Raw genomic sequence first — 24,131 nt, forward strand, 5'->3', positions numbered from 1 at the left:
AAACTGCAGATTCAATTAAAATTCTAGTTCTCATTAAGAGAGTTGAAGAAAAAATCTGACAGTTCACCTTGCCTAAAATGTAATCATACTTAATTCATATACATCACCCATTCACTTTTACTTAATTGATCATTTTAGAATAATTTTGTTCATTATGAATAAGGAAGAAATTGCTCATTTAGCTTCATCAATAAGCAGTAAGCTTGTAAGCCAGATCTCTACCTGCTGAGCATAAGTAATAGTTGAACAAATACAAGTGGGTGCATTTTCTGTAACTCACTTTTAGAGACAGTTGCAGACACTTTTCCAGATGTGTAATCTTATCCTCTATTTAATGATGAGGTTTTTTTCAGATTTAGTGTTATCTTGTATTCTTTAGTCTTGATTTAAAGTTAATTTATAATGTTCTATTTTTCTCACATAATTTTGGTTTCTAAACACTAATATTGATAAATGAAAAAGAAATTAGAATGTGAAAATTACATATTGTATGCTATTAGTCTATGTTCACATAAGTGTCTCTACAGCCTTCTAACTGCCGGCCGGGCCGGGGTCTTCCTTCATTCCACGCCAACCCCTGGTGGTCAGCACATGCCATAGTGAGCAGTCGAACTCCCCTTTGGATGAACTCCTGAGGGGACAATTTGCATATTAGCCTTTTATTATATAGGATGCAAACAGAAACATGACTTTACAAAATGGTGCCTATGATCACTTATCACCACAGTTATTTTTTTTAATCTTGAATCCTTTTTTTTAAACTTAAATAAAACATGTCCTGATTCTCGCTCCCAACCTCCTGAGATGAATTATTGACCATAATCCAGAGTAGCAGTGTAGTGCTCCACTATAAATGGTGAGCCAGAGGCATGAGTTGTTGTAAGCATGGTCTCTGTAGGCAAAATAAATAACTCAGCAAATGCTTCTTTAAAGATTCTACTATATGTTCCAAAACCTGCACAAGCACAGAGAATAAAAATGTGAACAGTCACTCCTATTTGTTCATTCACCATGTACCAGTACCTGGAAATGCCAATGTGGTATATTTTAATTCCATATACTATACTTATATGTTTTAGATGTACAAAGAATGATATTGTAATTAATAAATTATAAATGCATTTAAAGATTTTACTATAATCAAATTATAATAGTTTTTATCAACAGAAATAACTAAAAGTATAATGTCTTAAGTATAACTTCTTTTAAGTTTAGCTTTTATTAAATTCCTTTGACATTCTTTGCCTTATAGAAGGGTCTACATACTTGAAATGTTTGGTAAGTCCTACTTCATATGCTTATCATTGAAAAAATTAGTTTTATATGGTCCCCATAATGACACTGAAAGAAAAACAGGCTAGGCTGTTTTGTGCTTCTTCCCTAATTGAGCATCCTATATAATAAAAGCCTAATATGCTAAGTGTCCAGTCATCCATTCAAAGTATAATATGCTAATGGTATGCTAAGGCTGCTCAACCGCTCGCTATGAAGTACACTGACCACCAGGGGCAGACACTCCAACCAGTAGGTTACCTTGCTGCTGGGGTCCGCCTGATTGGGACTGAGTGAGATGGGCTGGACATGCCCTGGAGCCCTCCCACAGCCCCTCCCCAGCTGGCCAACCTCTCCCATCCCTCCCCAACCCTGACTGTGCACCGGTGGGGTTCCTCCACCTGGCCTGTGCCCTCTCACAATCCAGGACCTCTTGGGGGATGCCGGAGAGCCAGTTTCAGCCCAATTCTGCTCAACACAGGAGCTGCCCCCTGGTGGTCAGTGCTCTTCCACAGGGGGAACACCGTTCAGCCAGAAGTCGGGCTCACATCTGGTGAGTGCAGTGGCGGTGGCGGGAGCTTATCCCACCTCTGCAGCAGTGCTAAGGATGTCCAACTGACAGCTTAGGCTCGCTCCCCATCAGTCAGACACCCTCCAAGGCTCCCAGACTGCAAGAGGGCGCAGACCTGGCTGAAGGACCCCCAACCCCCGAGTGCACGAGTTTCGTGCACCGGGCCTCTAGTCAATGTATAATGGGAGCGGGTAAATAATATGGTTTTAAGGTCAGGGACATTGGGTTATGGAATCCTTGGGAGAGTTATAAGAGCAATAGTTATCAAATATTACCAATGCATATATAGAATGTGGTGATCCTCATGCCTTCTCCATTATTCTTTCTTTAACAGCCATTTATTTTATTTTTAAACTTTATTTTTATTATTGGCACCATTACAGATGTCCTCATTTTCCCCCTCCTTGTCCACCTCCCTCCAGCCCCTGCTCCCCACCCCCCTCTGGTCATAATAACATTATTTTCTGTGTCTATGGATTGTACATATATGTTCTTTGGCTAATTTCTTGATTTTCTCCTTTCTGATTCCCCTCCTTTATGGGCCTCATTAAATCCATATTACAATGTAAGATGAATTCATGTGCCCTAAAGTATTTTCTATTTGCTCAGGATGGACTCCAAAAGAAAAAAAACAACAATGTTCCTTATGGTATTAATAAAGTATAAGGACACCTAAACTCACTGTAGTTATGTTCAATCTCTGAGCTATATGAGTTGTGGACTGACATCAAATCCCAGAGGATTCTGTGCAATATAAAAGAGCTCATGAAAACAGGATGTAGATTATTGAAACTTTTTTTACATTAAAAAATGTAATTTTTTCTATTTCAAATTTAATGTGTCTATTTTACAAAGGGGATAGGATTTAAATCTTAAAATTTGGGTAATGTAAAACAAGAGAAAAACAGAAAAAGCCAGTAATAATTATAATTGATGTTTACTGAGTATTTCATTAGGTGCCAGGGATTGTTCTGATATTTGGATTTCACCACTTAGCCCTTAGAGCATTCTATGCCAATACTGTTTTTATCCAGGTGTTACAGATCGTTCCTAGAGAGTTTTAAGTGACTAGCCAAGGTGATACCCTAGTAATGTCCTTGATACCCACCCAGTTGGCATGAATTTATTGATTGTTTACTGGGAGTCAGGCATGGAGATATCAACATGAACATGTATTATTCAATTAATTTTTACATTAATTCTGTGGGGGTAGAAAGTAGTGTCTCCATTAGTTTTAGGCCATTAAAATAGGTTTACTAAAGTCACAGAGCTATTGCATATTGGAACCTGAATTAGAATCCAGTTCTGTCTGGCTCCATTTTCTCTCCCCCATTTCTTAAATGTGTGTGTGTGTGTGTGTGTGTGTGCGCGCGCGCATACAACATAAAAAACCATTCCAACACAAAAAGCATTAATGTTTTCAGATATGTGTTTGAGAGGGGAATTTGGTACTTCATAAAAAGCTATCTTGAACAGTATCCCTAGCCAATCACACAGAACTATTATTTGACTATCGACTGTCCTTGTCCTTGTGTGTTTCTACAGTACATTCCTATTCCCATGAAAACCACACTATTCTGGTGCCAGTACTTCATCATCTCTAGCTTCCCCATGGTGCACAGTACATGATTCTAAGTAGATGCTCTTAGGGGAGGAGGTTGCAGGACTGGGTAAAAAAAAAAAATCAAGTGAAGGGATTCGGCAATACAAACAAACAAACAAAAAACCCTCATAGACACACACAACCATATATTGATTACCAGAGGGTAAAGGGGGGGATAAGTGGTGATATAAGGAGACTTGACTTGGTGCAGTTAACACACAATATAATATACAGCTGATATGTTATAGACGTGTACACCGGAAACCTATAGGATTGTATTAACCAGTGTCACCCCAATAAATTCATTTTTTTTTAAAAAGTAGATGGTCTTGTTTACACTTGGTGAGGAAAATGGTGGTGGCGGTATAAAAAATGATGAGTCAATTTCCATTGTGAACAACAAAAGGAGAAAAAGGAAAGATAAATGGAAATGAACTAAAAGTGAAATTGTGATTTGGAAGTATAGATAAATCCATATAATGAAGATATCAAAATCCTGGCCAGAGAGTTCAGAGAAGATACATAAAGATGGTCATAACAGTTATTATTTATCCAAATAAGTAGTAACTTGACAGTTGGCAGACAGGAGATTACTTAGGCACTGGTTAGAGTCTGAAAGATGATTCGGTAGGTGAGTTTGTTTGGGCCGAAGGCACTTTGGTGAAAACAGACAGTAAGGGAGGAGACAGTTAAGACTCAGAACAAATGCAGAAGTCATGGATGAAGTAGTAAGAGGATTACCAGGACAGTGATGAATAACAGAATCACAGCAGAAAGAATATGTGGACTTATATCATAACATGAATAATGATAGGGCCAGGGGAAAATAAGTCAACCAGAATGGGAAGAAAAAGGTTTGCAACTTGTATGTAGAAATTTAAAAAAGGAAGTTAAAACCTGGAGAACAAATAATGTTAACTTCCAATTTGGGAAGAAGAAAGTTTAGTAAGCGAAATCAAAATGCAAAAGTTTCACATGTGACATTGTAGGATTTGGACACCCTGAACACATGAATTCAGTTTATGACACTGTTTCATAGCATCTTTAACTTGAAATGTAGATTGAAATATAAGACTTTCTGTATCTTACAGCCTGTAACTATTGAGAAGTCAGGGCCATAGTATTCATTTTTTTCTCATTGGAGCCACATGATTTCTTTAGGAAACTACTAGTTGTAATGTTGATAGACATTCTAAGTGAACCAAAAATTTTTCCCAATAACAGGTCTCAATTGTTTGCAGCAATCAAACAGATAGCTCCTGAAATCTCGTCTATATTTCATATGTCTGTTGAGGTCTCATTCAACTTGCTGGATCAAGTGGAAGCAACTTTCTAAAACAATAAGTTTATTTGTATTCTTAAATCTTTGTAGATTGTTTAATTCAATGTTTTTATCTTTTTTCTAAAATGACTTTCTTTAATATCATAACAACTGAAACATTTCTAAGGGCTTCCATTTCCTTTATAAATTCTGTAGTATATATCTCTCTATATAAAAGTGTAATATGCAAATCAACCAGACAGCAGAACGACTGGTTGGCTATGACACGCACTGACCACCAGGGGGCAGATGCTCAACGCAGGAGCTGCCCCCAGCCCACAGGCCCTGATCACCTAGTTGGGACCTGCTGGCCAACCACTCAGTTCTTCCCCCCAGCCGGCAGGCTCTGATAGCCCAATGGGGAACCAGGAACCAGGGGTGGTTGATGGCTGATATGGGCGGAGCCAAGGCCCTGATCGCCCTGCCAGTCATCCCACACACAGAGGGTGACCTGCAGCAGTGGTGGCAGGGGGCGGGGCCAGCTGCCAGCAGCCAGGGAAAATCGGCCCCGATTGCAGGCCAGGCCTAGGGACCCTACCCATGCATGAATTTTGTGTACCTCTAGTCTAGATATAATAAACTACAATTATTTGACCAGTGACCATAAATTTAATAATGGTTTGTTTTTATGGGTGCTATTTACACTAATATCTCTAGTAATACTAACAAAGCAACAAGAAAGTGCTTGAGATGACAGGGTCCTTAGAGCCACCTTACTCAAAATATATAGTTCATAGACCAATAACAGTTATTCCGTAATCCAGAAACTTCGAGAATTTCTTCAAAATGTATAATATGAATTAAAGAAAAGTTGAATTTATGCATGAATTTAAATGAAATTCATTTAAATGAATGGAAGTAAATTTTAAAATGTATGATATGAATTAACAGAATAATGAGTTATAGAAAAGACATTATTTTTTTCTGAATATATATGCAATGATGTGGAGGCAGAATTATTGAAAAGATAGCATCAGCACATTTTTCACCATCACCTAGCATGGTGATGCATAGCATAATAGCATATTTTAGTTACTATATAAATTCCAACTTTGTATGAATGGATACATGGATACTTGAAAGCAGATTTTTAAAATCCAAACCACTGTATATAGTTTTTTGTTTCACACAAAATGAACACTCATATGTTGAAACATGTGTAGTACTTTCCTGTCTTCAGAACCACCCATTCACCCTTTTCTCTAAATTCTGCATATATGTCTGGAGTGACAGAGAATTTACTTCATCTCTGTATAAAATTCCTTATTGAGAGCTGTGACTCAGTGAGAAAAATTAGGTAATTTAATGTTTTCCATAATTAGCCCAGCTAATTGCTGCTTCCCATAACCTTTATGTTCTAGGGCTCTTTCCCATACCACTCTCAAACTAAGGTGTCATTCAGAGATGTAGTATGAGTAAGCTCCAAGAAAAAGACACTTTTTCCCCCTCAAAATCATATTCCAATCAATATCCTAATTATACACACATTTCAGTATCTAAGCAAAAGTGCATAAAGTTTATAGATACAATTTCTTATCTATATCTATACTAATAAAAGGGTAATATGCTAATTAGACCAGGAGATCAGACATCTTCCTACCATCTGACTTCCTTCCAGACAAAGCCATGGTGGTGGGGGCCGAGGCAGAGGCAGTTAGGGGCAATCAGGCCAGCAGGGGAGGGCAGTTGGGGGCCATGAGTCCAGCAGGGGAGGGTAGTTGGGGGCCATCAGGCCAGCAGGGGAGCGGTTGGACGGCGATCAAGCTGGTAGGCAGGCAAGTGGTTAGGAGCCAGCATTCCTGGATTGCAATAAGGATGTCCGACTGCTGGTTTAGCGGGATGGGGCCTAAACCGGCAGTCAGACATCCCCTGAGGGGTCCCAGATTGGAAAGGGTGCAGGCCGGGCTGAGGGACCCCCCCCCCCACATGAATTTCATGCACTGGGCCTCTAGTATATATATAAAAGCCTAACTGACCGTTCAACTATTCTACCCTTTGACCAGTAGCTATGATGTGCACTGACCACCAGGGGGCAGACACTCAATGCATAGGCATGGAAACATGGAACAAACTGATGAATCTCAGAGGGAAAGGGGGATGGAGGAGGGCAGAAATAGATTAACCAAAGATCTTATATGCATACTAGAGGCCCAGTGCATGGATTCATGCACCAGTGGGGTCCCTTGGCCTGGTCTGCGGGGATTGGGCTGAAACCGGCGTGTGCATGGATTTGTGCACCGGTGGGGTCCCTCAGCCTGGCCTGAGGGGATCAGACCAAAACCAGCAGTCCAACATCCCCCGAGGGGTTCCAGATTGAGAGAGGGTGCAGGCCAGGCTGTGCACCGGGTCGCTAGTTTTTTAATACTAGACATGGACTTGGATATTCTATTAGGGGTACTTCTTAATCTTTGACCAGCAAAAATTTTAATATTCATTTTTATTAATTTTTAAGTTGCTGGAGCAAAGTTAGACATGCATGGAGCAAATACTCTCTTTTAAGAAGAGAACCAAAATGAAATATCTATATAACATTATATAATGGATCATATTTTATGTTATAATGGAGAACAGAATGAAAAGGAACACCCACTTTAACAACTAAAAGTGCCAGGGTTGTTGATTTCTAATTTAAACTATGATATTTGCATTTTTTAAGGAAAGGAAGCAAAAATTTGTAAAAAACAACAATTGTCTATTTTGTGTAACTTCAAAGTAGAAATGTATGACTCTAGTATGGCAGGCTCAATTATTAAAAAATGTTATTTAACCAAAAAATATGAAAGGAAAAGCAAGGAACTTGGCTATTAAAGGGAAAAATTGTCAAGGCTTGCAAAATTATTAGCTGGTGAAATGCCAACCTAAAAACAAGCCAACATAGTCTATATTGACAAGCCATCCCTTTAATAAATGTTCCATCATTCTAGGCACGTATCTATCTTTAATCATACATTTTGTTGTTGCTCTACATTTCAGTACACCACAGAATATTTCCTGATATAAATTGCTTAGGCACATCAAATTTAAATGTCTACAATGAAACTCATAATCTTCTCACCTCCACCCTGCCCCTCCTGCTGTGATTAATTTCTTCATCTCTGTTAATTGTCCAACATCTTCCCCAGAACAGATGCGTCCTAGCCCATTTTCCTGAACACAATTTGGTATATCAAATTATGTCCTTTTTTTATTTCCAAGATCTATTCTAACAGAAACATTTGGCCTCAGCATATAATTAAAAGCTTAACAATACTAATAGTTGCTTCAAAAAACATCCCCTCTTTGTCCATGTGCAGCTATTTACATTCATTTGCATGCAATTCACTTTCATACCCATTCACTGGGGTATGAATATTACTTAGTCCACTGGGCAATTAATTAATACAATCTTTACATATTCACTTATTAAAATGCACTGCGCAATGCCTATTTCCTTGGGAGTTCTCACTGAAGCCGTGGGGTGTGGATTTTGAACAGCTGCAGCCATTTATGCCATTGCTCTTGTTGCACAGAAGAGCCAGGTGTACGTTCATTTTTTGTTTTTTCTCCTTGCCTTGAGTTGAAATTTTAAAAATCTCACTTTCTCTGACATGATGTCCAAAAGGATGTTATCTTACCTTACTCAATGGGAGCTCAAAAACTATGGTATGTTTATCCATCACTGATTACGAGTCAAATTGTAAGTATGGAATAAAGATCAGAATCTTCAGTGAAATTTTTTAAATAGCCAGTATTATAGTTTTGTTGTTGGATGACAGAGAATTTTATTAAGTTTTACTCTGCTAAAAGTATAATTTTTTTAGCTGATTCATGTTGTAAGCTCTATACCAAGTACTATTATGTTCATTAAGACAGTTCTAGGAGACAGGTACAGACAGGTATCTCAACCTGATACATGGCAAATCTGACACACGGAGAGGTTAAGTAACTTTCCCAAGGTTAAAGGATGTTGAAGCTGGAATTTTAGTTAGGTTTTTAAACTCCAAAATATATGATTTTTACCTCCATAAAATTTATTTTTGTTTGAAGAGAAATTTATAATACAAATAGCTTGATCATTTAAGAACCAGGCCTTCTTTTAAATTCCTTTCAGGAAACAATATTTTATGCCATTCCATACTTTTTAGCAGTGAGTTAAAGAATTTAATGTTTTGTGATCTAAGAAAAGTGAGATATATTTTATAGACAAAGGTGCATTTTTAGAAATTAATTAGATACTTTTTAAATAAAGGATTATTATACAGTATTACCAAAATTTATTTGAGTCATAGTCCTGGACAAGTCTAAAATTAGTAATAGTGGGAGAAGATATAAATAGTCTTTCCTTCCACTTATTCAGTTATTGTAACTAAGGTCAGAGTTAATAAGTGAAATATGATTTAACATTTTTTAGTAAAGTTAAGCATGTAGCAGATTCACTTATGTTCATCTATATATATAAAAGCCAAGTGACCAGAGCTACCAGTCACTATGACATGCACTGCGGCGGCCAACTGGCCCGATCAGGGCCCCGATTGGCCCCTCCAACCTCCTGTAGTCCTTCCCCCCAGGCTGGCCCACCCTGATGGCCCCTTAATAGGCCCCCCCAAATTCCAATCAGGGGTGGGGCCAGCCAGCCAACCTCCCGTGTCCCCCCAACCCCCTCTGCCCCATCTGGGCAGGTGGCCGGACTCCACCTGTGCACAAATTCATGCACCAGGCCTCTAGTTAAATATAAATTGCTATAAAATAGAAATCAATATGGTTTGTAGCAGAGATTGGAGTTTTCCTAATTATAATGTACCTATGCCCTAGCAGAAAGGTTTTCCTTCAGTCTTTAACTGAGGTGCAAACACATTTAATGTGGTCCATTCTATTATCTAAAAGGTCATTCGGTTGTTTTCAGTCTTCATTCAAGACACTCTCAGACACTAACTCTATCAGGGATGTGTGTGAGCAGAATGACATGAAGTACCACAGTGGAAGAAAGTACTCTGATTTACATATATTGAATTCTTTTTTTCTCTCCAGGATTAAATAATCAGGATAAATTCTCTAATGTAAAAAACAAAATCTGAATTATGCAAATTTTATGCAATCAACAAATCACTCAGTAACCATTTATTGGACACTTACTATATTCAGAATAGAGGCCCTGCCTTTAGAAAATAAAAAGTAAAATATAGGTTCTTTAAGATGACACAATTTTAGGAAAGATAAACTATATTAGATGGTAAAAAAAATAAAAGTTGACAAAGTACTATAGGAAGAGGGGAGAGAAATGGCTAGAACAATTTGAGGGATACCAAGTTTAAAACAAGTCCAGATTTAATACCAAGTTTTAAAACAAGTTCAGATTTAAATCAAGGAACCATCATGTTAATTTTAAAATAAATTGTATCTACAATAGCCATCAAATTGCCCTATAAAAATTTGAATAAGAATTCTTTAAAATAACAAAGCCCTGGAGAGTAATGGGCTCTTCCATTTCCAAGTAGCCAATAAAAATAAGAATGTTAAACTTGAATCTAACATGAAAAGAGACCGGTGTTGACCAACATACAGAGTGACGGAGACACTCACCTTTGTTTATGAGGGTACAAACTGGCACTGCAACAGTGTTTTGGAACTCTTTGGCAATTATATCATAATGGTGGTCATATACACAGTCTATGATAGCAATTTCAGTCTAAGATATACAACTAACAGAGACCTACACATACTAGTATATCTGTCAAAGGCATATAGAAGAATGTTAATAACAGCCTTGCTTACAACAGTCCTGAATTAGAACCAACCAAAATGTCCATCAATAGTAGATAAATGGTAATCTAATCTATATCGAAATACTGTACAGCAATGAAAATTATAGAACTGTATCTACACATACAACATGGATGATCTCACAAACATAATGGTGAGTATTCTAATAATATTTTATTTCTTGGTCTACAAACAAGTGTCTGTATAATTTGTCTAGTGATATATTTATGGTTTTTATACTTTTCTACATGTGATACTTCAATAAAAAGTATATTAAAAGAAACAAGAACAGTAGCAGCAACAATAAAACCCATTAACTACGAGACAATTATGCAAATTGACCTTTTAAAAATAAATACATTGGAACTATCTTCTCTCACTCTGTGGCATATATTTTTATTTTAAATATTTTTGATTAGTTAGTTTTATTAGGTGGCTTTATTGCTGTTAAGTCTGTCTGCTGTTTCTGCTGAGAACCAAGATGGCGGCATAGGTAAACACAGGAGTTAGCTGCTTCGAACAACCACTTCAAAAATACAACTAAAAGACGGAAAGGACATCATCCAGAACCACAGGAAGGCTGGCTGAGTGGAAATTCTACAACTAGAAGAAAGAGAAAAGCATACCGAGACTCAGAGGAGGTGCAGTGCGGAAGTAAAATACTAAGGTGTGGAGTGCATGCGGAGCCGGCTGGCGGCTGAAGGCGCGGTTGTCGTTTTCAATCGGGAGGGAGTCTCAGGCTCTGAGCTCCAGTTCCGGGGGAGTCTCTAGGGACCCAGACTCATACGGGAGAAGCGGGACTGTCTGGCATCGGTCAGAACCCAAGGGCAGCTTTCTCTCCGAGGGGCTTGCAGCGATTACTGGGACACTGAGAAGCAGAGCCTCTGAGGGCAAGACTGAGAGCAGCCGTAACTGCTAGCCCCACCCTGTTGATCCTGTGGGACCTGCCCTGCCCAACCCCTGCAGGGAGGCTTTTGCTGGATAGCCTCAGGCAAAGGCTAGATTAGCACCTCCTTAGAGATCCAGGAGCCAGGAAGCCCAGAGGTCAGAGTGGGACCATCCAGTTTGCAGCTCCGTGGAGCCATAAAAGACACACTCAGGGGGCAGACTCAGTGAGCAACAAAGCCCCATCGAAGCAAGTCTAGCCCCAGAGGGGTGTCTCCAGCACAGAAGTTCTCCCACTGCAGACACAGCTGATTCTCACAGCCAATTGGCCTGGAGGTCAAATCCTCCCAGCTTTACATACTACAATCAAGGCTTAACTACAACAAGACTGTGCACACAGCCCACAAGGGAGAGCACCAAGAGTGTCTACCTCAGGTAATTGGGACACTTAGCACAGAAAGGCACTCTATTGACACAGCGAAGCATAAAAAATGCCGACACAAAGAAACAGGACACAAATGACAAAAATGGAGGAAAGCAAACTGCTGGATATAGAGTTCAAAACCACACTTTTAAGGTCTTTAAAGAACTGTCTAGAAGCCGCCGATAAATTTAGTAAGGCCCTCAAAAAGACTGGTGAGACCGCCGATAAACGTAGTGAGATCTTCAAGAAATCTAGTGAGACCCTCGATGTTGTGATAAAGAACCAACTAGAAATTAAGCATACACCGACTGAAATAAAGAATATTATACAGACTCCCAACAGCAGACCAGAGGATCGCAAGAATCAAGTCAAAGATTTGAAATACGAAGAAGCAAAAATCACCCAACCAGAAAAGCAAAATGAAAAAAGAATCCAAAAATACGAAGATAGTGTAAGGAGCCTCTGGGACAGCTTCAAGCGTACCAACATCAGAATTATAGGGGTGCCAGAAGAAGAGAGAGAGCAAGATATTGAAAACCTGTTTGAAGAAATAATGACAGAAAACTTCCCCTACTTGGTGAAAGAAATAGACTTCCAAGTCCAGGAAGCACATAGAACCCCAAACAAAAGGAATCCAAAGAGGACCATACCAAGACACATCATAATTAAAATGCCAAGAACAAAAGACAAAGAGAATCCTAAAAGCAGCAAGAGAAAGAAAATCAGTTATCTACAAGGGAGTACCCATACGACTGTCAGCTGATTTCTCAACAGAAACTTTGCAGGCCAGAAGGGAGTGGCAAGAAATATTCAAAGTGGTGAATATCAAGAACCTACAACCAAGATTACTTTACCCAGCAAAGCTATCATTCAGAAGTGAAGGTCAGATAAAGAGCTTCACAGATAAGAAAAAGCTAAAGGGGTTCATCACCACCAAACCAGTATTATATGAAATGCTGAAAGGTATCCTTTAAGAAGAGGAAGAACAAGAAAAAGGTAAAGATACAAATTATGAACAACAAATACACATCTATAAACAAGTGAATCTAAAAATCAAGTGAATAAATAATCTGATGAACAGTATGAACTGGTGATTGTAATAAAATCAGGGACATAGAAAGGGAATGGACTGACTATTCTTGGGGGGGGGTAAGGGGTGTGGGGGGTGCGGGAAGAGATTGGACAATAATCGTGCACCTATGGATGAGGACAGTGGGAGGGTGGGGTGGGAACTGGGTGGAGGGGAGTTATGGTGGGGAAAAAGAGGAACCAATGTAATAATCTGAACAATAAAGATTTAATTTAAAAAAAAGTCTGTCTGCTGTTTCTAGTTAAAATATTTTTAAGTTCTACAATTTCCCTTTGAACATTTTTCCAATTCTTATTAATATTTTACATAATATTATGCAAATACTTGAACTTAGTCTAATTATTTAAAAAATTTCAGAAAGCTTTCTTCTTCTTTTTTTATATAGACTTTTTGTCATGTGCTATTGCCATCTTGCATGCCTGATGATTTTTTATTAAATGAGTGACATTTTGTATGAAAATTTGTAGAAATCATTTCATGCTCTTGATAGTTATCTTCTTCCATAGACAATTTGCCTTTGCCTTGGCAGATAGTTTTGGGGCAGAAAAACCTCAATCCAGTCAGTAAATGAAGGCATTCGAAGCCAGGTTACATTCTTTAGGAGACCTTGTCTCCTTCAGGTTTATTACTACTAGAGTTAGCAGAAGGCCAAGGTTGCTGACTTATCTCCAGTGTTACCTCTGTTCAGCAAGACTACTCAAGTTCCAACTCGGCTACTCCGTTCCTGTTGCTTTTCCTTCTCGGTCCTTAGCTGTTGCTTGCAAATTGCCAACAGCTTTGAGAAGAGAAGGGGTGCTGGCTGTCCATTTCCCCAGGATATTGACTCTCAAGTCCTCACTGCCTTGGCAGCTTTCCAATGCCCTGAAGAGCTGTGTGGCACTTCTGGTTGTTTTAGGTGGGAGGTTTGCTCTGCAGCAAGGTTATCTACCATTGCAAGAAATGCCAACACTTTGTAATCATAAAACCAATGTACCCTTCAGTACTATAATATTTAGTACTTCAGGGAAAAATTAGCCCTTCTTGAATATTTGCCAACTAAGAATATGTGTGACTGAAATTGCAGAGTTCTATAAATATAAATTTTTCTCTTCTTACTGAAACTCTACTCTTATCCACTAAACTGGCTTTAATTACTATCTTTATTCTGATGAACCCCCAATATTTATCTATATCTGAAATGTATCTCCTAAATATAGATCCATGAATCCAAATGCCAAATTGATACTGACAGTAGGATAAATCACAAGTGTTTCAAACTCATGTATACAAAATGGAATTCCTCATCTTCTACCTTTTTACAAAGGAAGCCACCTCATTCTCCTTTGCTCCATAGGTCAGGAAGCAACATGATCTTCTCCCCAAATGCCAAGCAATATACCTGGTAACCATCCTCAGTTCTTCATTTCCCCTTACCCTCACATGTAATTCCTCACTGAGGCCTCATATTGCAACCTCATTATTATTTCTTGAATTCATTCATTTTCCGCCTTTCTTTTGTCAGCACCTTATTTCCTTGGAGTTATAAAACATTCTAAAAATCCACCCCCCTGTTTCCAGTTCAAGAGTATGTATAATATTCACATTCCCCCATAAGTCATCTTTGAAAAATAAAATTAGGATCTTGTAACTCCCTTGCTTAAAAGCCTTCAGTGATTCTTCATAACCTGCAGGGCAATGCCCAAGTGGGTTAACATGGTATAAATACATTTCATGATTCATGAGTTGAGTGTGAAATAAAGATTGAACCTCTAGAAGCTTAAAAAAAAACATGTAGTTAGAAATTTTGATATGGAGAGGGAGAACACAATACAGACTTACCATTTGGAAATTAGTCTCCTAGAGATAAGAATTGAAGTTGTGAGAGTAAATAATAGAGAAAAGAGCGCATAGAAGAAGAAAGGTAAGAGGTGAGAGAGGTAATGCATTTCCTTAAGGAAGAACAAAAATAAGTACATTGTGTCCTGACCAGTGTTGCTCAGTGGTTAGAATGTGGGCCCCACACACCGAAGGTCACAGGTTCAATTCCCCGTCAAGGGCACGTACCACGGTTGGAGGTTTGATCCCCAGCCCAGGTCGGTATGCGTGCAGGCAACCATCCAACAGGAAGAAAAACAGAAGTCAAATGTCATAGGATAGGCTGCATTTTGTTAATTGGTACAAAGGGGCCAAGGATGAGGACTGACCATATGTCTCTGAGCGGCTCTGAGGACGGGGAGAGACCCAGATGCAGCTCTGAGAGGCTGCACTGGGAACAAGTACTTGTAGTGACTTACCTGTAAAGAATAAAAGAAAAGGGAAACAGGAAATGCCTCTGTAAATAAATCCTACTGCAGTGACATTACAGCTACTAGATGGAGCCATCAGTAGAACTGCAGATTCTAAGACCCCGGGGCCTTGCACTCCCCTAAACTTCTCCGCAGACCCGCCTTAACTAGGAATACCTATTAATAACAGCACCGTTTTGGTCTTTGACAGCTCCTTCCTGTACAGAAGCCTCGGTGCCAAGGAGGTTGAGCCCCTCCCTGGGAGGAATCATGCCACTCACAGACAGGTGAAGAGTCACCCCTAGTTTTCCACTTTCCCCACTGTGTTTTTCCTCTCTGAAAAAAAAATTTGGATTTGATTTCCATAAATTATCTCCTCTGTGTTTCCGTTTTATAACATTCTTCTATGCACAGTGTCTCCCTGCCCATCTGTGTGTGTGAAGAGACTGTTTTCCTAAATCCCTTCCCAGATGAATTGTTAATTGTGGTGTCTTAATTATTCCCCACACTGCCTCGCTGATATCAACACCACAGTGACATCAGCTAGTCTCCATGCGATTTCCCACCCACATTAACATAATGAGCAGGTGCCGATGAAAACATATTTGTCAAATTATAGACTTTCATATTTTCTCGGGGAAACAAAAACTGAAATGCATTTTAGACATATTGTTGTGTATGCATTTATAATCACTTTTCCAAAGTTTGCTTTCTGTTGCTATTAGATAACCTTTTGGGTGGCATATTTCACTCTACAGATGTGATTATTGGCAGTAGCCCATCTGTCAGACTTTGGAAAACAAACAAAAAAAGAGAAGTGGCACATTTGCCTGCTGTTCTTCTGAGTGCAGACAGAGAGATTTATAGATAGCTTTGCCAAGGTGTGGAGGTGGAGAAAGGCATATTGGCCCAGGAAGAGAAGGATACAATACTAAAATTAGGAAGGAGGGCCAGTGCCACAGTGTGGGGTGCAAAGAGAGTGAGAAAAGGGGGGGGGAATCTTAGGATTTCATGCAGAGTTTGTAATACGTTTTTAGGACTCCAAGTCAACTACCCCGTTTCTAAAGTCTACATTCAGTAGTGTTTCTGGATGACTTTTTGTCTACCTGCTTTCTTGTGGGAATGAAGTTTAGGCTATTTTCCATGTGTATTCAATTGCTTTATTTGTTATTTTTCAGTAAGGAAAACTGTTTTATTTCACCTTACCTCATTCATTTGTATTTACTTGAGAAGATGGTGCCCATTTTATCCTTTGTAAAAATTTATTTTTGGTCTAAAAAAATCTCACTTGGAAAAAATATATTCATTTCCTCATTATAAAGAATATTACAATTTACTTGCTGTTTAGAACTCATCCCTGAAGTGACAAAGTAAGCAGTTTCAAAGGCTTTCACTGACACGGTGTGGCAAAGTGTGGAACTACAGTATTTTTCTAAAGATATTTCCTGACAGGTTTATTTATCATTTTATATGTATGTAATATAACAAATAACAATCAAGGACTTATCTTACATATCTATATGCATGTATTTATAGGTTAAGTTTTAAAAACCCGAGAAACTGGACAATCTTTTATTAGCATATCTAAATTATATCATAACCTACAAATAATTAAAATTATATATAAAAATCATGCAGTTACTTTTTTTGCAGTTACTTTTTTAACACTGCCATTAATATTGTGGAACTACAGTATTTTTGAAATGTTGTGTTTTCATTAACTCTTTTAGCTGTTTGTGAATTTTAAAAATTCATAAAATGAGTAATTAAGATTGCTCCTTGGCATTTCCATTCTGTGTTTAAGATTATTGAGAGACATCATTATAATTCAAAATTTTCTTTTTAATTTTATAGCATCCTTTTTAATTGAAGTGGATTTTTAAATTTTGATAAATTATACATAACTGAAAATTTGCACTTTCACTATTTCTAATGGTACAGTTCCACGATACTAAGTACATTCAAATTGTTGGACAACCATCCCCACTATACATTTCCAGAACTTTTTCCATCTTGTAAAACTGGACCTTTGGTCACCTTAAACAATAATACCTTAACCCCTCTTCCTCCCAGCACCTGGCAACCACCGTTCTTCTTTCTATAGTAATGAATTTGACTCAGTGCATAACATAAGTAGAACTAAACAATCATCACCCTTTTGTGTCTGGCTTATTTCACTTAGTATAGCATCTAAACCTTGTTTTAATGTCACAATATTAAATAAATTTGAAAATGCTTAAAATAAAATTGATATACTTAATACAGATCTTTCCAAGATGCTCAGTAACACACACTATACCACGCTTAATTACCTCTTGATATCACAAAATCGATTATTATTTGACATTTCAAGACATATGTGTATGTTTAATAAGAGTTGCAATCTCACTTCTGAAGTTTACATGTTTTTAATTGTCGTATCATCAACAGATTGACAGTATGTCACCTTACATAGTGTGAGTTTAAATTTTTCCAAGTACAAATGTCAATTTGAGAGAGAAACATTTTCCATATCCGGGTCTGATAGATATTAAACTACAAGGAAACAGTTTATTATAAGTGCAGAATAAAATGGCAACGGTGTTTTTAAACTAATATTTCCTTTTACTATTTGCAAGTCAGTTAGACCTTTGACCCATACAATGATTAAGGCTATATCTAATGACTGTATATATATATATAATATTTAAAATCCCTCTTTGCATCACAAGCTGCAGATACTCCCATACATCTTGAGCAACCTTTCCCTCTGTTAGTCTTGGAGAAAAGATGGGTGATATATATATACAACCAGATTCTTACAGAAGGAGAGAAGGTAACCTTACAGAAGGGCAAGAGAGGGGGGAATAAACAGATTTTTATCTTCTTGGCACCTCTGCATCTCAAAAAATCTCTACTGTAATAAAGTCTGTGCTAGAGCTGGAGTGTCATTGACTGCATTCTTGCCTTCAACAATGGCCTGTCATCCCTGTGTTCTCAACTATTCCTCTTTTGTTCATGGTTAATGAGGGCAGCCTTTTCAGTTCAAACTCACTACAAATGGACTGGAATATTGATGGATCATGATCATTCAGAAAACTGGTTTTAAAAGTAATGCCAAGTTCATGTCTTGGGACCTACCAAAGCTCATCAGAATGTAGTGTATGGAGAGTTGTGAGCCAAGAGAATAATTGCCATTCAACTACATTATGTCAGTTGTCAGAGTTTACTCAAAGAGGAATGAAGAATATAAATGCTTTCTTCAGCTAGTGGGCTTTTCTCTCCCTTTAAGGCAGAGAAATGGGTAAATGTACTCATGAGTTTTAAGGTTTAGGAATAATTCTCTGAGGCTTGGTGCTCTGTTCTCCTAGCCCAGCAGGGCAGTGGCCCTGACCTGATGAGTTGCAAACTTACTCTAGAGCAGTGGCCCCTTATTTGGAAGTAGAGTCACTGCAGATGAAATTAGTTCAGATGAAATCCTACTGGAGTGGAGTGGGTCCCTAATCCAATAGGACTGGTGTCCTGATAAGCAGACAGCCATGTGAAGGTGGAGACACAGAAGAATGCCATGTGATGGTGAAGGAGAGATCGGGGTTATGCAGCCGCATGCCAAGCAATGCCAAAGCTTGCCAGCAAACAACCAGAGGCTAGGAGACAGTCCAAGCATTTCTCTGCAGGTTTCAGAGGGAGCATGCCCCGTTGACTCCTTGATTTGGGGCTTCTAGCCTCCAGAGCTGTGAGACAATACACTTCTGTTGTTTTAAGAGACCCCAATTATTGTACTCTGTTCTGGCAGCCCTAGGAAACTAGTAGAGTTATGACATAGAAAAAAAACCAGTTTCCCACTATTAAAAATGTTCAAGCCAGATAGATCAGGCAGATAACTGAGGTGACTTATGCATCAAATGGCAAGTTATATTGAATGGTCTCTGTTGAAGTCTTGTCAAATAGATGTTGGCCACTTCCTTTTCATCTTCTGCTTCAATAGAGGGCATCGTATAATGGCATAGCATGGCAGATACGAGTTAAACCTAATCTCTAGCACTTATAGCTAGATGTCCTTAGGTAGGTTTCAGAACTTCTCTAGCCTCAGTTAAATATGAATATTAATAGTCATCACTTCATAGTGTTTTTATGAGGTTTAAACTAGTTAGTAACTTAAACTGCTTAGAAGAGTGCATGGCAATAGAAAGTAATATAAAAGTGTTGGTTGGGAAAAAAAACTTGCTTTTATATTGGTTAAACAGAATGCATTAACACTTTCTTTCCATCACTGCTATTTCTCTCCTCCAAAATATGGAGAATTAAGAGAACTGGGGGGGGGTCAATCAGGGGAAAAGGAGACGTATTTAATACTTTAAACAATAAAAAATAAAAGAAAAAAACTAGAACTGCTTTCTTTTAAAATATTGTGGGGTTTGGGGTTTTTTGTGTTGTTTTTTTTTGTTTTTGGTCGATTTAAAATTATACCACTTGGACCATTTATTAACCAAGTATCAGTGGCATGATGCTTTTGACAATTTCCTTATAACAAGGCTTGATAATGTGTTAGTCCATGCTAGGATGGGTTTGTGCAAGAGAGAGAGAGAGGGAGTGTGAGAGGGAGAGAGAGAGAGATTCAAGTGTTTCTGAGAAAAATAATTCTACAGCATCATTTTCAGATAATAAAAAACTACAGTTCACCCTAATGAAGCTCACCTGAGTTTGTGGGTCCTAGGGTGATGGAGTTAGATAAAGATGTGAAGTTTTTTTGCAAAATTAAACCCTGGGAAAAGTAACCCTATTAAATTAGCATCTGTTGGTGACTGAAGGCTAATTTCAGCTTCAGGAGCTAGTGAAAGCATTTTTCAGTATATGACACTCTTAATAAATGATACATAATTGTCAAAAAGAAATCATCGCTCAGTGCCTTAAATTTAACAAAATGTGCTTTTGTTTCTTCCCTGTATAAGGTTACTAATCACTGCATCATTTGGGTGCATCGGAGACAGTTCTGGCAGGTTAATGATACCCCAGGCAAATTCACAGTTACTTTCCGTGAAACAAACCATCAATAAATGTGGTAGCAGTGCTTGCAACTATATAATTCTGAAGTCGGTGATTATGTAACTGTTGGATATACAGACAGAGGGAGGGCAGAGGATCAAGGACTGGTTGTTCCTCCCACAAAGAGCAAGTCGGTGAGATAGCGCAGCTCTTAAACATAAGTGTACACTGAAAGGCAATGAGGCAGGCTCAGCTGTGAAAGCCTGAAAAGTATGTTTGAGTTAAGGTGATGTTTAGAGGCCATGAAGAGTAATAGAAAGAAGGATTGCATTTCGAGAATTTATATGGACTTTGTTATAACTCCTTCATTTTCCCCAAAGAAGGTGACCAGTGTGGTGAAAGGTCAGCTCTTCGCTTGGTGTTTAATTCCAGTTCTTCTGCTTTATGAGCCATTTGTCCTTAGACAAGTTCCATGAATTCCCTGTGTCTCAATTACCTCATGTTGGTCATGATGTCCTCTCTTTGGGATTGTTATCCAAATTCAATGACCTCAGCATACAAACCATCTCACTCAGTGTTTGGCAATAACAGGAGCTAAATAATTGTTGACTTTTGTCTTTGAAGCCTCTTTATCTATTGAAGTTCCAGACACAGCGTTTGAGATCAGATAAGGGTAAACGTCACGGATGAGGCAAACACGGCAGTTCACTGGAAATAGCTAGCTCCTAATTCAACTCAATTCATTAAATATTCCTTGAATATCTACTACATGTTGAGCACTGAGGGAACATCAAAAAAAGTCAAAGGTTGTTCTATAACTTCTGGGAATCATAATTCAACATGAAGTAAAAGTTAACACAGCTCTTTGATCCGTTGAGAATTGTCTTTCAAGGCAAGTGAATTGATTTTAAGTATATATTCAGCATTCACACAGATTGATGAATTCAATGAAATTCAGCACAACCTTAAATTATCTTTCCTTTGCAATATTTATTTGTGGACTTTATAAGAATATTAATTAGCTTGACAGTGTTTCCTCATGAGTATCTATTTTGTTTCTTTGTTTAGTTTACTGTCTTATTCTCTCTGGGCTACTATAACAGAATACCATCATCTGGATGGTTTACAAATATAGAAATTTATTTCTCACAGTTCCAGAGGCTGGGAAATCCAAGATCAAAGTGTTGGCACATTCGAGCCTGGTGAACGACCACTTCCTAATCTACAGACAATAGACTTTTTGCTGAGTCCTTACAAGTAGTCAGAGATAAGGACACTAATGCCATTCACGAGGGCTCCATGCTTATGACGTAATCACCACCCAAAGGCCCACCTCCTAATACCATGACGTTGAGGGTTAGGACGTAAACATATGAATTCTGGGAGGACACAAGCATTCAGTCCATAATAGTTACTATTCCTTTTTCTTTCCAAATTAGTGTGTGTGGCAGTGTGGAAGAACCACCACATGAGGACAGTGACCAACTACTTCATAGTCAACCTTTCTCTGGCTGACGTGCTCGTGACCATCACCTGCCTTCCAGCCACACTGGTTGTGGACATCACTGAGACCTGGTTCTTTGGAAATTCCCTCTGTAAAGTGATTCCTTACTTACAGGTAATTGTTTTTGATACATTTTTGGTTCAAACACAGAGCTACGGAAAAATTACTTTCAATTATAGTCATAGTGCTCTATTGACTAGTTAGCTAAGAAAGTAATATACTTTCCCAAGGAATTGACAAATAAGGAAAACAAAGGAATCAGCAAACTTAAGGAAAGAAATACTTGAGACTTTCTATGTAAACAAGTTAAGCTCTGGGTTAAAATAAAGCAACAGAATCAGTAGATGCTGCATAAACTTTTTACTTCTTTCACCTCTAATTTTCTGATGATAAAATAAGGAATATGAACAAAGTAATGATTGAAATTCTCCCAGTCCAAATAATAGACAGATATTTGTTTTTATAAGTGGTTGCATTTCATGCTGAGAAATTAGGAACCATGTGATCAAAGCAGTACAGTAAACAGGTTTTAGTGCAGGTTCTGAATAAAACCACCAGGTTTGGAATATCTGTTCTGCCATTCACCAACTGTATGCTATCAAGCCAGATACATAAGCTCTTTGTGATTCACTGATTTAAAAAGGATAATAATTTTAATTATAACTATAGTCTATGGTTGTTGTTAGTCTACTTACATAAATTTATATAAATCACTTGGCATAGTGATTACCTTCTGGAGGATATTATAAAGACTTAGTATGTTCTCAGTAACTATCAGTCATCATCATCATCATCATCATCATCATCATCATCATTAGATGCTTTATTGTTCAGTAGTAAAAGCAGCTTTCCCACGATTAATTGTCCTACAAGAAGATAAGAACAAATACTTTCAGAGAGTACATTTTAAATTATATTCTGATAGCTCTAAATCTTTAACAAAAAAAATTCCTAAGCTAGGGGCCACAGCCATAATACTCAAAGACATGGATGCCCTTTAGCAATTGGGCTGTGAGTAAAATGTGGGCCATTCTCTTTGTGTTCCCTAACCTCATACCCATATCCATCCTCCACCATCTCAGTTCGTGCTCCATCCAGTCTCCCAGAGGGTGATCATAGTATTTGGAGAAAACAAAAATGTGCTCCTAATTATAAAAAAAAATTCTCATAAGGAAACCAAGCAAAAATATTAATGTAGATACAGACCTTACACCCGTCAGAAAAAGTAGTTCAAGATGTATCATAGATCTGAATTTAAATACAAAACCATAAAACTCCTAGAAGATAATATAAAAGAAAACTTACATGACCTTCAGTATGTTGATTTTTTAGATACAACACCAAAAGCATTATATTTGAAAGAAACAACTGATAAGCTGACTTTTTCAAAATTTAAAACTTCTGCTTTGTAAAAGACAATGAAAAGACAAGCTACAGATGGAGAAAAATTTTGCAAAAAGATAAACATAATAAAGTACTGCTATGTAAAATTAAGGGAACTCTTAAAACTAATTAATAAGGAAATAAACACTCCAATTAAAAATAGGCCAAAGACCTTAACGAACATCACACCAAAGAAGTTATACAGATGGCAAAGAAGCATCTGTAAAGATGCTCATCTTCATACGTCCATCAGCGAAATGCAAATTAAAACAACAACGAAATATCACTACACAACTGTTAGAATGGACAAATTCTGGAACGCTAGCAACACCAAATGCTGGTGAAAATGTGGAGTAATACTAACTCTTATCCATTGCTGCTGCTGGGAATACAAAATGGTACAACCACTTTGAAAGATGGTTTAGTGGTTTGTTGCACAATTAAACATAGTCTCACCAAATTATCCAGCAATTGAACTCCTTGGTATTTCCCAAAGGAATTGAAAACGTATGCCCACGCAAAAACTTGCACACGAATTTGTATAGCAGCTTTATTTATAATTATCAAAACTTGGAAGCCAAGGTGTCCTTCAGTAGATGAATAAATAAATAAACTGTGGTACATCCAGACAATAGAATGTCATTCAGCACTAAAAAGGAATGAACTATCAAGCCATGAAAATATAAAGATAATCCTTATTACTAAATGAAAGAAGACAGTCTAAGGAGACTAACTATATTCTGTATAATTCCAATACTATGGCATTTTGAAAAAGGCCATTATGGAGAAAGTAAAAAGATCTGAAGTTGTCAAGGATGGGAAAGGTGGAATAGGCAGAACACAGGATTTTTAAGGCAGTGCAATCTATATATATAAAAAGCCAGCGACCATAATGCCAGAACGACTGGAACGACCAGTCGCTATGACGCCCACTGTGGCCAGCGAACCGGCCTGATCTGAGGGTGGGGCCGGCTGGCCAACCTCCCTCGGCCCCTCCCCCAGCCAGCCCCACCCCTGATTGTACCCCCCCACCCCAATAGGGGGCAGGGCTGGCCAGCCAACCTCCTGCAGCCCCTCCCCCGGCCGGTCCGCCCCCCAATGGGCTCCCAC

General features: G+C 38.2%; 1 protein-coding gene across 1 annotated transcript in view; it reads left to right on the forward strand.

The window, feature by feature from the left end:
• HCRTR2 (hypocretin receptor 2) overlaps positions 1-24,131 on the forward strand; it is a gene marked incomplete at its 5' end in the record, with an annotated part of 93,102 nt that overhangs the window by 41,869 nt on the left and 27,102 nt on the right. Inside the window, one exon of the mRNA XM_006090729.3 lies at positions 21,574-21,752. Within this exon, the coding sequence (XP_006090791.1) occupies positions 21,574-21,752 (179 nt within the window). The remainder of the gene's footprint in view (positions 1-21,573; positions 21,753-24,131) is intronic.

Source organism: Myotis lucifugus, unplaced genomic scaffold, assembly GCF_000147115.1.
Source record: "Myotis lucifugus unplaced genomic scaffold, Myoluc2.0 scaffold_80, whole genome shotgun sequence".
NCBI classification, from domain to species: domain Eukaryota; kingdom Metazoa; phylum Chordata; class Mammalia; order Chiroptera; family Vespertilionidae; genus Myotis; species Myotis lucifugus.